Source organism: Phyllostomus discolor, chromosome 1, assembly GCF_004126475.2.
Source record: "Phyllostomus discolor isolate MPI-MPIP mPhyDis1 chromosome 1, mPhyDis1.pri.v3, whole genome shotgun sequence".
NCBI classification, from domain to species: domain Eukaryota; kingdom Metazoa; phylum Chordata; class Mammalia; order Chiroptera; family Phyllostomidae; genus Phyllostomus; species Phyllostomus discolor.
The window spans coordinates 67,375,240-67,389,701 of NC_040903.2; the positions used below are offsets into that span (position 1 = coordinate 67,375,240).

General features: G+C 41.6%; 1 protein-coding gene and 1 pseudogene across 1 annotated transcript in view; one reads left to right on the forward strand and one right to left on the reverse strand.

Moving 5' to 3' along the window:
* ITGA8 (integrin subunit alpha 8) overlaps positions 1-14,462 on the reverse strand; it is a 170,339-nt gene that overhangs the window by 118,843 nt on the left and 37,034 nt on the right. Inside the window, exons 6-8 of the mRNA XM_028508025.2 lie at positions 13,933-13,978; positions 11,341-11,466; positions 6,825-6,869 (exon numbers count right to left, since the gene is read on the reverse strand). Coding sequence (XP_028363826.2) covers positions 6,825-6,869; positions 11,341-11,466; positions 13,933-13,978 — 217 coding nt within the window. The remainder of the gene's footprint in view (positions 1-6,824; positions 6,870-11,340; positions 11,467-13,932; positions 13,979-14,462) is intronic.
* On the forward strand, positions 7,815-11,180 carry LOC114493249 (annotated as a pseudogene).

Below are 14,462 nucleotides of genomic sequence, written 5' to 3' on the forward strand. Positions count from 1 at the left end.
GCAGGACGTTTGCAGTCATGGTTTTGCATGCACTGGATTTTGCTTCTGCTGCAGACAATAGAAAACAGAAGACCTGACGCTCCACTTTGAGAGTAACCAGTCTCTGTCACCGTCTCCATGTGTCTCTGCCTCTAGACCATAAGCCTGGCTTCTCAGCTCTGCGTGTGATTTGTAGGTTAAGCCTCTTTCCCTGATCTTTCCAGCTTTCGCTGTGGTGATATCTTTTGTACTAGTATAAAAAGTTAACCGTTCCTGTCACACTAAAACATTAAAACAATTTTGGTTATCTAAGAAAAGGCCATATATCATAGATAATATGAGTCTGCCCCCTGAAGCTGTTTGTTGGCAGAAGAAGTAGGCAGCAATGTGGCAGCCAAGAAAGGAAGCTTCAATGACAGAGATACAGAACAGGACTATGGAAAGGGGGCAGGTGTTCCAAGGCACAGAGAGAGCTGGCTCTACATTCACAAAGGAGTGTTTTGGGCCCTTTGCACTGTCCTACACTTGGGATGAGCCATTGAACCTTTTTTTTCCAGTGACCTACAATGTGTGGGAGGTGGAATCTCTGATTATCAAAGATCTTTCCAGCTGTCATTTCTATAAATCAAACTATTATCTGACTCAGTGGTGTTAAAATTGTAGTTTAATTTCAAAAAGAGGGGCCTGGAATATAATCCCTTTCCATTTAAATTTTCCTTCCCCCACTCCTGCCCCTAAAAGTAGAGCACGAATTCCAGCATTAACACTACTTGCTGTGCTCAACATTAGCAAAGACGGATGGCCACACTGGTAGCATTAATAGTCAGAGGAGATTCGTTTGGGACTAGATGTTGGACCTCCCAGTAGTAAATTAATTCATTTAATCAACAAATATTTACAGACACACACACAGGATACACAGTGAAATACAAAATTCCCTGCTCTCATGGAGCTAATACTCCAGTTGGAAGAGTTGGTCACTTAAAAAACCAGAGCCAGTGAAATGGTATGTTTGAAGCAGGTAAGTATGGTGGAGGAAATGAAGCAGTCCAACGGTACAGAGAGTGCTGGAGCTGGAATGTGATGTATTAGGGTAGCCAGGGGATGACTTGCAGAGAAGGTGACACGTGAGCAAAGACTGAAGAAAGTGGGGAAGTGAATGCCATGGAGCTCTGGGAGAAGTATGTTCTAGTCAGAGGGTGCAAGTGCAAAGGTGTCTGGAGTGTTCAAAGGAACAAGGAGGCTGCGGTGGCTGCAGCAGAGGGAGTAAACGGTAAAGGGGTTGGAGATGAGTTCAAAGCAAATAGTGACTTCATGATTAGAGTTTTTGGGTCATAGTGAAGACCTGGATTTTAGCCTGAATGAGCTGGAACCCCACTGTGAGCAAAGAAGTTACACAATCTGATTTCTGTTTCTAAATGGCCACTTTGGCTGCTGGGTTCAAGGACTACAGGAGGGTGGGGAGGAACACAAGGAGGCTAGCCGGGAAACTATTGCAGTAATGTCAGTGGGGCCTGGATATTATGAAGAATATTCTTGAAGAATAATGTTCTTGAAGAATAAAATGCAGTTCAGAAAAACTAAGCTATCTGGATACATTGCTAGGAAAGCTGTCAGAACTGGTGACATGTTTGGTTTTCAATCGTCTTTGCTTGGTAGGAAGTAGATTCTCCCAGCACCTAAAGACAGATCACAGACAGAAAAAATGGATTGACTGATTTCAGGATCACGCTGTCGACCAGGAAAGATTAAGGGGGATTATGCCATTTGGGACTTACGGCAACCACTACTTCTCACATCCCACAGACACTTAGCATTTTGTTTTTAAAAAAAATCAACCATCATCACACTCAGTAACTTTGGAGTCTATAACCTCATATGGCCACAACATTAAGATGTTATCAAATGAAATGTTGATTACAAGTATTCATAACTGTTTAAAAACAATCAAGACAATAAATTGACTGGAATCTGAGGCAAGTTAGGAGAACAGTCACTCAGCTACCTAAATATTCAGGGAGGGGAGGGAAAATATGAGAGCTTTCTTAGAACCATTTCAGTAACTCCTGAAGATGGTTCAGGAAAAATTTAGACCCTTGCACAGGAAAAATTTAGATCCCTGCCTCTAAACACATGACACGGACATCAACCCCACTAATGAGAAGCAGAAGGAGGCTAGCATTTGTTGAATGTCTTCTACCCACTAGTCAATGTGGCACATTCTTTATAATAATTCTCTAATTTAACCTCTCAAAAGTAGTCATTCATATCCATTTTTGGCAGGCTGGGAAACTGAGGATGAGAAAGGTTTGGTCACCACACATAATTGGTGAGTAGTGGAACTCCAGAACTGGCAGCAATATTCTTTCCAGCCCATCAAATGACTATCCCAGGATTCAGTGGGACCAGATCACTTTCTTGGGCATTAGCTCACCTCATCTCACTCTGAAATGAGTATGGAGGATCTTAACCTTTTCTGAGTCATGAACACATTTGAAAATTAGATGAAAGTTATGGATCTTCTCACCAGAAAAATTCACATACATACAAAACTGTGTGTATAATTTCTGGGTGTTCAAATTCCATGAGGTCCATCCATGTACCACCTAGAGTTCAAGGATCCAGTATTAAGAATCTCTCATCTTTAAGACATCAAGCTGCTCACTATTTTGCATAAAATGCCCACTTTTTCTTGTTTAATTAAGTAAATAGCAAACAGCCTTAGACTTGGAATGGTTCGAGGAATGGGTTATGATCTCCAACAATGCCTCTACTTTAGATACTCATAAATCACTTAAAACTTGGATCCATTCTCTGGATATTTCTGAGATCCCATGGAAAATCACTATGACTTTCTATTATGTTTTCCTATGATAAGCTGTCACACATCATCATTAATTTCCTTGGGTCCAAGCTGAATGCTCTTCTGGAGAGCTTTCCAACAGAGCCCTAACGCCATGTTTAAAAATCGTTTGGCACATTTTGCAGTTTCCTTTGCAAAATCACTAAGTGCCTGTAAGATCTGACTTCATAAAAGTGATAGTTATTCAATTCTATCTCTGATGGCTCCTAACCCGGGGATTCTTTCTTATTACAGCTAACATTTAAATGGTATTTTTATGTATTGGGCATAGCACTGTTCTGTGAATCTTACAGGATTAACTCATTAATCCTCACAAGAATCTTATGATGTCAATGATACTATCACCACCACCATCCTTATTTTAGGAATAAAGAAGTGGAGGCACTAATATTTTAGGTAACTAGCTCACAGAGCTAGTAAGTGGCAAAGTCAGAGTTTAAACCCTTGCGGTCTAGCTCCAAAGTCCATGCTTTTTAACCATCACAATAGATTGTCTTTTACTATCTTGAAGAAAAAATGATGTAAAGAGAGGGCCTTTAATAATTAGCTTGTATTCAAAAGAAAAATGTTCTCCTAAAGAAAAAATAAGATACCTGTTTTCAACCTCTACCTAGTAGCAAAACCATTCTTCATGAACTTCTGCTCTGTATGTCTTGTCAAGAGGAAACTATTAAAACAGCTGTGACGATTCCTAAAGATGGCCATATTTAATTTACTCTTAATTTTTTGTGAATTATAAGACACATTAGTGGAAAGCAGCTGATGTTCATCGGAAACAAGATGGAAAATGACCAATATGGATTGCTGATGGAGTTATTCAATAAATATTACTAGTAAATAAACACTGCCATTTACTGTCATGTGTATGATAGGTGCTGCTATGGATGGAATGCTTCTATCTTCTGAAATTCATACAGTGAAAACTAAGATGGATTCTCTGGAAGGCGACCAGGTCATGAGGGCAGACTCCTCCCAAATGGGATTAGTTCTGTGTTTAGAACTTTACCCTAACTTGATACAATTTTTAATCAGGTATTTTGTGTTTGTTGTTTCATGTCTGTTAGCACCCCTCGGTTATACACTCTGGGATTAGGTTCACCTCTGTGTGCTTAACACTTAACACATAGCCAGGCATGTAGTAGGTGCTCAAAAATGTTTGAAGAGTGAATAAATGGTAAATGCCTTAGTGGAAGGAAAGATTAGATGGTACAGGAGTTTTTTTTTTTTAAGATTTTATTTTATTTATTTCTAGGGAGATGGGAAGGGAGGTGAAAGACAGAGTGAAAAACATCGATGTGACAGATGAACATGGATAAGTTACCTCTCATACGCACCCCTTCCAGGAACTGAACCCACAACCCAGACCTGTGCCCTGACCAAGAATTGAACCAGTGACTTTTCTTTTTTTTAATATATTTTATTGATTATGCTATTACAGTTGTCCCATTTCCCCCCTTCACTCCCCTCCACCCTATATACCCACTCCCACCCACTTCCCCCCTTTAGTTCATGTCCATGTGTCATACTTACAAGTTCTTTAGCTTCTACATTTCTCATACTATTCTTACCCTCCCCCTGTCTATTTTCTACCTACAATCTATGCTATTTATTCTCTGTACCTTTCCCCCCCCTCTCCTTCTCCCACTCCCCTCTTGCTAAACCTCCATGTGATATCCACTTCTGTGGTTCTGTTCCTGTTCTAGTTGTTTGCTTAGTTTCTTTTGGTTTTGCTTTAGGTGTGGTTGTTAATAATTGTGAGTTTGCTGTCCTTTTACTATACATGTTTTCTTTTTTAATCTTCTTTTCTTAAATAAGTCCCTTTAACATTTCGTAAAATAAGGGCTTGGTAATGATGAACTCCTTTAACTTGACCTTATCTAAGAAGCACTTTATCTGCCCTTCCATTCTAAATGAAAGCTTTGCTAGATAGAGTAATCTGGGATATAGGTCCTTGTCTTTCATGACTTGGAATACTTTTTCCCAGGCCCTTCTTGCCTGTAAGGTCTCTTTTGAGAAATCAGCTGACAGTCTGATGGGAACTCCTTTGTAGGTGACTGTCCTCTTATCTCTTGCTGCTTCTAGGATTCTCTCCTTCATTTTTACCTTGGCTAATGTAATTATGATGTGCCTTGGTGTGTTTCTTCTTGGGTCCAACTTCTTTGGGACTCTCTGAGCTTCCTGGACTTCCTGGAAGTCTATTTCCTTCGCCAGACTGGGGAAGTTCTCCTTTATTATTTGTTCAAATACATGTTCAATCTTGCTCTTCCTCTTCCCCATTCTGGTACCCCTATAATTCGGATGCTGGAACATTTAAAGATGTCCTGGAGGTTCCTAGGCTTCTCCTTGTTTTTTTTGAATTCTTATTTCTCCATTCTTTCCTGTTTGGTTGTTTCTTTCTTCCTTCTGGTCCACTCTATTGTTTTGAGTCCCAGTTTCCTTCCCATCACTATTGGTTCCCTGTGCATTTTCCTTCATTTCTTTTATGGTAACCTGCATTTGTTCATCTAATTTGTGACCAAAATCAACCAATTCTGTGAGCTTCCTGATCACCAGTGTTTTGAACTGTGCATCTGATAGGTTAGCTATCTCTTGGTCGCTCAAAAGGATGAGTTCTAGGGCACTGATTTGTTCTTCTGTTTGAGCCATCTCTCTCTCTCCCTCTCTCTCTCTCTCTTTTTTTTTTTTTTTTTGGTCTAGTCGCTCCTGTTACGGTGAGGGGCAGAGCCTTAAGTGTTCACCAGGGCTGGGCACCCCAGTCACTAGATTGTGACATTGTATGTGAGGGCGGGGTCAAGAGAGAACAATGGCGGTAGCTCCGTTCTCTGTGGGACCTCCGTCTCTTCCCTGGGATCCTGGGTTGTGAGATCTGCCCTGCTCCACAATCACCGCCTCACTGGGTCTGCCAGCTGCTGCTTGTGTACTCAGGGTCCACCCGCTGCAATCTTGCATGCCCCAGATGCCTTACACACTCCCGGTTGCCTTATGCGCCTAATTCTCCCTGTTCTCTGCCCCATGACCCACGCCCCGCTGCTCGTCTCTGCCCCTCCTACCGGTCTGAATGAATGGGTCTATTTCAACTTCTTGGCTGTCTGACTCCATTCAGATAAATTTTCTGTCAGTTCTGGGTGTTATTCTGCCTCTAAATTGTTGTTCCAATCTTGGTTGTGGGTGGAGGTAGGGTGTGTCCACCTATGCCTCCATCTTGGCCGCAAGTCGAACCAGTGACCTTTCACTTTGTGGGATGATGCCCAACCAAGTGAGTCACTGCAGCCCTGGCCTGATACAGGAGTTTAAAGAAGAAAGCTAAGGAAGGATTTCTAAAGGAGATGACATTTAAAAGTGGCCCCAAAAGAAAAACTAGCATTTAGCCACTGGAAGACAAGGGTAGATACAGAATCAGAGGATTGAAACCTAGAAGACAGAAGGTGGGGGGCTATGTGAGGACATAGACTGGTTTATTCTGCCACTTTGTGTTTGGCCGTGTCCGAAGAGAAAGAGGAAGTAACGTGGAGGTGTGGGCTGCTGTTGCGTGGGGAGCTTGGTTTGAATATGTCAGTATGAGATCCCAGAAATTAAAATGAGGGATCTTGATTCCTCACATTTGATGTGTCACTAACAGCATGGCTTTTGTATAAATCATATAATTATCTGTGTTTTTCTTATTCATAACATGGGACTATGGAACTAATTTTTTATTGCTTAATTAGATTGCTTAAAGATTAGTATTCATTCATATGAAATTCTTTGAGACTTAAAAATCTATGCCAAAGTGTATGTGTTTTTTGCTTTTCTACAAACTATCATATACATTCTTAGATTCCATTTATATACATTGGATATATAATATACATATAGACAATATAATATACATATACACAATATAATATACATAAAGAAAATTATATTTGTAAAAGGTCTTTTAAGGTGATTTTTACCTTTCTCCATGTTTTATAAATGACTTACATTCAACAATGTCCCTCACCTTGCTGAGCGTCTCCTGTAAATTCCCCAGCAGCAACTGAATACCCTGTTTCAAAGAAAAAAAATTACATTTGAATGCTTTACAAATAAATTAGCTAAATGTCTAGAAAAATGAAAGAACTACCATAGTACTGCTTTTTACAGAACTCTCAACAAATATTGTAACATAAAAGTTTAAGGTTCTCTAAAAAGAAAAGCTAAGCACACCAGCATGAACACTTTTGTGCTAACTCCTGGAAGAATATTTCTGAGTGTGGCAACACTTAATCTGGGGTCACTTTTTAAAGCAGGAATGCTTCACAACTCACCTTCAAGAGCAAAGGCCACCACTGCATTTTACAATCACTGATTCATCATGATCAGACGTGATATTCTGAATGGCATCACTTCTGCTTAGATTTTGCTATTTCTGATGGCTAACAAGGCCTAATTCCTAATTCATTTGATGATGGTTTTCCACCAATTTCACTCAGCTCTAAAATGTGGTGATATCACAAAACACAACTTTTTCTTTTTAAATGCATCGAACTATCAAAATGCCAATTAGGGTACCACAGGTGGAACAATGGTGGTGAAATGACATTGTGTGGTTTGCGCATAATGAACTGTCAAACATTCTAGCAACTGGAAAGTCTCTTGCTGTCGCTCTAGAAATTGGAAAGGCCACCATCATTTTGCCCACAGTGTAGTACTGGGCAGCCCCTCTCAGTACCCACCACCACTGGCAAAATATATATGCATGAGGCTGCTATAGAGCCTATAAAATAGCTGTCAAGTCACCCTGATTGGTGTAGCTCAGCTGGTTGGAGCTCATCCCATAGACCAAAATGTTGTGGGTTCAATTTCCAGTCAGGGTACCCACCCAAGTTGCAGGTTTGATTCCTGGTCAGGGCACATACGAGAAGGCAACCGATTGATGCTTCCCTCTCTGTCTATCTCCCTTCCTTTCTTTCTAAAGGCAATGAGAAAATGCCCTCAGGTGAGGATTTTAAAAAAATAGCTGTCAAGTCTGTAGGGTATATATCATGGCTGAATCATGGCTGGATCAAAAGAAAAGAAAGCTAAGGGCCCATCGAAGCTAATAAGAAAAGAAAACTTGATTGCAACAGCACCCAGACCATGCTCTCTCGCTGCTGCCGCCACCTCACCCTCGCCCCTGGTACACATTAAAGAGCCAGCACCATGACCGACTCACAGTACTTCACAACCAATAAAACAGGAGAAATCTTTGAATGAAAATCTGGACTCGACAATGAAAAGAAAGAAAAGAGAAAGGAGGCTGTGAAGAAAGTGACTGCTGCTGTGACCAGGGGGAAGGATGTCAGCTTCCTGCTTCCCAGTGCAGTGAACTATGCACAGACTGACAGCCTGGAACTGAAGCAGCTGTGTCTCTCTGCCTGAGGGACCATGCCAAGGGTCACCAGACATGGCCATCACGGCTGCCAACAGCTGTGTAAGGGACCATGAGGATCCCAATCTCTGATTCAGGCCTCGGCAGTCAGAGCCATGGGGTGCATCCAGGTAGACAAGATCGCATAATATCTCTGTGAGCCCCTCCACAAGTGCTTGAAGGGTGAAGATCCCTATGTTCCAAAAATAGCAGCAGTCTGCATGGCAAAACTCTATGATATTAATGCCCAAATGGTGGGAAATCAGGGATTTCTCTGCGGGATCTCATAGCAGATTCAAATCCAATGGTGGTGGCTAATGCTGTACAGGGTTATCTGCAATCAGTGAATATCACCCAAACAGCAACTTACTCGATCTGAACCCACAGAACATTAATAAGCTGCTGACCGCCCTGATTGAGTGCAGAGAATGGGGCCAGATTTTCATCCCTGACTGTCTGTCCAATTATAACCCTAAAGATGATCGAGAGGCTCAGAGCATCCGTGAGTGGGTGACTCCCCGGCTATTTCATTCCAGCTCAGCAATGGTGCTTTTAGCAGTAAAAGTCCTAATGAAATTTCTGGAGTTGTCACCCAAGGACTCTGACTACTACAATATGCTGCAGAAGAAGTTGGCCCCTCCACTCATCACTTTGCCGTCTGGGGAGTCAGAGGTGCAGTATGTCGCCCTGAGCAATGTCAACCTAAATGCTCAGAAAAGGCGATTTTCTTAAAGCAGAAAATCGAAGTCTTCTTTGTGAAGTATAGTGATCTCATCTATGCTAAACTAGAGAAGTTGGACATCACGATCCCTTTAGCATCCCAAGCCAATATTGCTTGGGTTCTGGCCAAATGGAAGGAATATGCCAGAGGTGGGTGTTGACTTTGTTTGCAAAGCTGTGCGGGCCATTGAACGGTGTGCCATCGAAGTGGTGCAATCTGCAGAACATTGTGTAATCACGTTGCTTGATCTCATCCAGACCAAAGTAAATTATGTAGTCCAAGAGGCAATCGTCATCAGGGACATCTTCCGCAAGCACCCCAGCAACTATGAAAGTCTTACTGCTACTCTGTGTGAGAACTTAGACTTGTTGGATGAGCCAGATGCTCGAGCAGCTGTGATTTGGATTGTGGGAGAATATGCTGAAAGAACTGACAATGCAGATGAGTTACTAGAGCGCTTCCTGGAGGGTTTTCAGGATGGAAGCACCCAGCTGCAGCTCACTCTGCTTACTGCCACAGTGAAACCATTCCTTGAGAGACCATCAGAAACACAGGAGCTGGTACAGCAGGTCTTGAGTTTGGCAACACAGGATTCTGATAATCCTGACCTTTGAGATAAGGATTGTATTTATTGGCAGCTTCTCTCAATGGACCCTGTCACAGCCAAAGAAGCAGTCTTGTCTGAGGAGCTGCTGATCTCTGGGGGGACAGATCTTATTGAGCCAACTCTGCTGAATGAGCTAATCTGCCCCACAGGTTTATTGGCCGGTGTGTATCACAGCTCTTGTGGAAGGAGGCCATGGAATCCATTGCAAACTCTTGCTAATACATCACGGGAGCACTGATGCTGGCGATGGCCCTGTTGGCACCACCAGTGCCACCAACCTGGAGCACCTCAGGTTAGTCCCTCCCAAGGTGACCTTTTGGGAGACCTTTTAAAACTTGACCTCGGTCCCCCAGTCAATGTGCCAGAGGTATCCTCCATGCAGGTGGGAGCAGTGGATCTCTTGGGAGAAGGACTAGATTGTCTGCTTGGCAGTGACCTTGGTGAGGGCAATGGAGGAAGCCTGGCAGTAGGACAATCCTTCGCCCCATCATCAGTGCCTGCAACCTTTGCTCCTTCACCTACCTGCTGTGGTCAGCAGAGATCTGAATGATTGATCTGTGTGAGCTCTCCACAGGGAGAGGCATGGCACATGGCAGAAATGTGGCTCCTGAGGCTGTCTGGCTGCCTGCAGTAAAGGCTAAAAGCTTGGAGATTTCCGGAAACTTTGCTCATCATCAGGGGCACATCTATATGGAAATGATCTTCACCAACAAAGCTCTGCAACCCAGGGCAGACTTTGTGATCCAGTTTCACAAGGACAGCTTAGGTGCGATCCCCAGCATTCCTCTGGCCATCCACACACCACTGACGCCAAACCAGAGCACCGTGTCTCCCTGCCCCTCAACACCTTGGGCCCAGTCATGAAGACGGAACCTCTGGATAACCTGCAAGTGGCTGTGAAAAGCGATATCGATGTCTTCCAGTTCAGCTGCCTCATCCCACTCAATGTGCTTTCTGTAGAAGATGGAAAAATGCAGTGCCAGGTCTTCCTCACTACGTGGAAGGATAATCCCAATAAAAATGAACTTCAGTTTCAGATTAAGGAATGTCATTGAAATGCTGACACTATTTCCAACAAGTTGCAAAACAATGTTTATACTATTGCCAAGTGAAATGTGGAAGGAAGGGCAGGACATGCTGTACCAATCTCTGAAGCTCACCAATGGCATTTGGATCTTGGCTGAGCTATGTATCCAGCTGGGAAATGCTGATTATATGCTGTTGCTGAAGTGTAGAGCTCCTGAAGTCTCTCAGTACATCTATCAGGTCTAAAACAGCATTTTGAAAAACTAATAGACCAGTCCAGTGCCTTCCGGCCACCCTGTGATCGGTGCAAGCCAAGAACTCCTAACTGGAAGAAATTGTGTTGTCGTGTAGAATCTGAACCCAAATACACTGAGGCCACCTACCAAGGTATTGACTAGTGTAACCTGTGCTAAATTAGGGCTCAACCTGTTGGATAGTTTCAGCTTCCTGTGAAAGTTTGTTAACCACTGCTTCAGTCACTTCCCACCTCTTGCCACCCGCTGCTGCTATCTGTCCTCATTTGTGGGCTTCTCCGTGCTGTGTCAGTGGCTGGCATTTTTTAGTGTAGTTGGATATTTTGTAACTGAGAGCTCATTTCAAAAGCAGAAAAAGACAAAAAATATTAAAGTAAGAATAAGTGTCACTGGAACATAAAAAAAAGAAAATATGTATAAGATGCCAAATAATATCAGATAACTGAGGAATAAAACATATCCACACATTAAATATGTTTGTCTTTTGAGGGAACAAGTGTCTTGAGCAACGGGCCTCACCCAGGTAACTGTCATCATAGGAAGCTGGAGCCACTTCCGTCTGTTTTTCTCGAGTCAGTTTCCTTAGAATATCCTTGAAGGAGTAATTTGCAATGATGTCTGCAATACTGGCAGTGATCACCTGACCTGCATTCAAACAAATGGATAAATTAATTGAATAATGCCTGAACATCTGAGCAACACATACTCCTTTAAAAATGATCATGGGAGTGCTTGCATCTTCAGGGATGGAGTTTCTGGTGGGCCACAGCAGCTGCAAGCTGTGGCTGGTTACGGCTGGGAGAGAGCGCTCTCCACTGGGACACAAGAGCCAGAGATGAACTATGCATTTTATGTCTTCCTTCACCAGATATAGTCCCTTGACCTTCAAATGTCAAAAACAGCTAAGAGTGAAGACACCTGTAGGCAAAATTTATGGTTACATTCTAGCTAGGAGAAACATTCTCTGCCTTTGGGACCATCCCACCCAATTTTCATGGGGAGGCTGAGGCCCAGAATACTTACACTCTTTCTCTAAGATCACCTGGTGGTTTTGCCCTTATGGTATTTGGCATGAAAATGAAGATCTCCTTTGACATTCTAATTGAACTTTTTATGTTGTTACAAGATACAGATATTTTAAATCTAAATCATTTGATTAAGAGATTGTGAAACATGGCTACATTAAAGGAAGAAATACGGAATCTTTGAGCCATCTACTTTTCATGCTAAACTGTACAGAGCATGATATTATGAGAGTGAGAAGCAGCTAGGCCCTGTGAGAGCCAGAATTTTAGCAAAAAAGAAAAAAACAGAATCAATGGCCAGCAACATCGATATGATCAGAACATTGGTTCATCTCTCCCACATAAAGTCACTGTCACAGGTCTGGAAACATGCTTATATTGCCTGGGACAAAGAGAAATCCGAACGGTGGCCAGCAACTTCCCACCACAATTTTTATGCCTTCCCATATCTATTATGGACATCTAAGGGAAAAATATGATCTCTCTTTGAGAGAAAAATGGAGGCATGTTTTGAAGAGACTAACATTTAATATTAATTTTAAAGTCAAATTATTCTTTGGGAATTCACACATAATTTCACATTCTTGTCTGAAGTCCAAAAGGAATAAAACTGTCAAAGCAGGCCACAAATATACCCAAGTGACTGTGTCTGAAATGACTGTTCTTATATTAAGACAATGGTATTTACACATGAGTTTCTGAACAATGTCTCTGGAATTTGCCAATTTTCTCTAGGCTAAAGCTAAACAGCCCCTTCCCTCCTCTCGCATACACACTGCCTTTGCTGTTTCCTGTAGCTGCTTCTATAAACACTATAATCTTAAGACTGAATAAAATTTTAAATTATCTGTCTCAGACAAATGCTTCTATATTCCCTTGATATGGCTAATTTTCAGCAAATCATCTGTATCAGGCACTTTTCAATTTAAGAAAAGAATTATATGAAATTAATCAAGTGAATTAGAAGACGGTCCTTTTAAATACACATGATTTTAATTTTATATCCATCCACTGTGTAAACTATATTGTTTTTAGTTTACAAAATAATTTTTAAAGATGGAAATGTTAATTATTTGATGTTCATAGCTATATATGTGTGAATCGTGCTTAATAGTAACTTCATATAAGATTTTATCATAAATTCATCTCTCCTGTATCTTTCCCATTGGATTTTAAACATGATCAGGTCTTCTGCAATAAAAAGGCAACCCTCACTCAATTATTCATCTCTCTCAGATTCGACTCTCTCTTTATCCTAAACATTACAGCCAACATTCAGTCTATATTCTCTGTCATCTTTCATTGAGCAGCCTGTCCACACCTATGGCTTCAGCTATCGCCCATATACAAGTGGTGTAAGGTTTTTTTTTTCTTCAGCCACCTGGGTTAGTTAGCTGGGTTGATGTGGATCAAATGCTTTCATAGACATTTGGACCAGACCAAATATCCTGCAAGGTCATTTTCATAGTCTCTCCTCTCTTCACCTAGTTATTTCCTACTCAGAGTTCAGATCTCAGTTCAGGGTTGTCTGCTTGCAAAGAAGTTGACCTGTGTAACACATTTACAAGAATCAGAGCAAGTCATCCCCTCTGCATTCAGGTTTTCCCCCTAAGCAGGGCACAGGCTGTACTCCAGCTCGCTGTCAGCCAGCGTGCAGAGGGCACGCCTGCATACAGCCACCCCAGAGGAGCCTCCTGGCTCTCGTGGCCCCATCTTGACATACGTTTCCTTCATAGTGAGTATCATGCCTGGTGTTTCTTTGTACTTGTACGAGTATTCATTTAATGTTTGTATCCTTCCCTAGATAGCAACTCCTATGAGGGCAGGAACAGTGTCTGATTTTACTCGCTATTGTGTCCCCAGCATCTAGCACAAAGCCTGGCATAGCCTCAGTAAATAGCTTGTGAATCAATGAATTAAGCTGTGACAATATAACAGAGTACAAACTGAAAAACATCATTCACTCGAGGAACTATGAATATAGGTATGAGATTAACATAGTAAAAGACAGTGTTTGATGTAACTCTGTTTCAACAGCTTACTAGTAACAACAAATGTGCATGTCCTCTCTGCCAACAGAACATACCTTGCCAATAAAAACTTCCAGGTCCTCCCACTATAAGGTCTCCATTCTACAAAGAGAAATGGCAACAACAATTGGAAAAGGAAAACAAATTTTTTAAGGGGTGATAAATCACTGTTAATAAGCATTGCTCTAACAATTTGTTGTACATAAAAAAAGTAATTTTTAAAAGAGGCCTTTATATCTGAGTCATCTTCTTTCTTTTTTTGCTTTCAATTATTTAATGTGTTATATATTTTTAATTTGACTTAATTAGGTGAGTTGAATTCTCTCCCCTGAGAATATGTGATTTCAGTTTTTTGGCACTGTTGTAGGTAAGCAAAATAGCTACATATTTAATGCTGTACACTTTTGCAGACATGGTCTTTTGAGCTTTGGCAATAAAGTAAAAGTTCAGTTTCTATTTATCTCAAGGCCATAGAAATGCCTATTTTTCCCATACATTTGCAAACCCACCTTTCCCAGGAGAGAGGACAAAAACTCCAAACTAGTAAATACAATTTTTTTATCTTACTTACAACCCCACCTTCTAT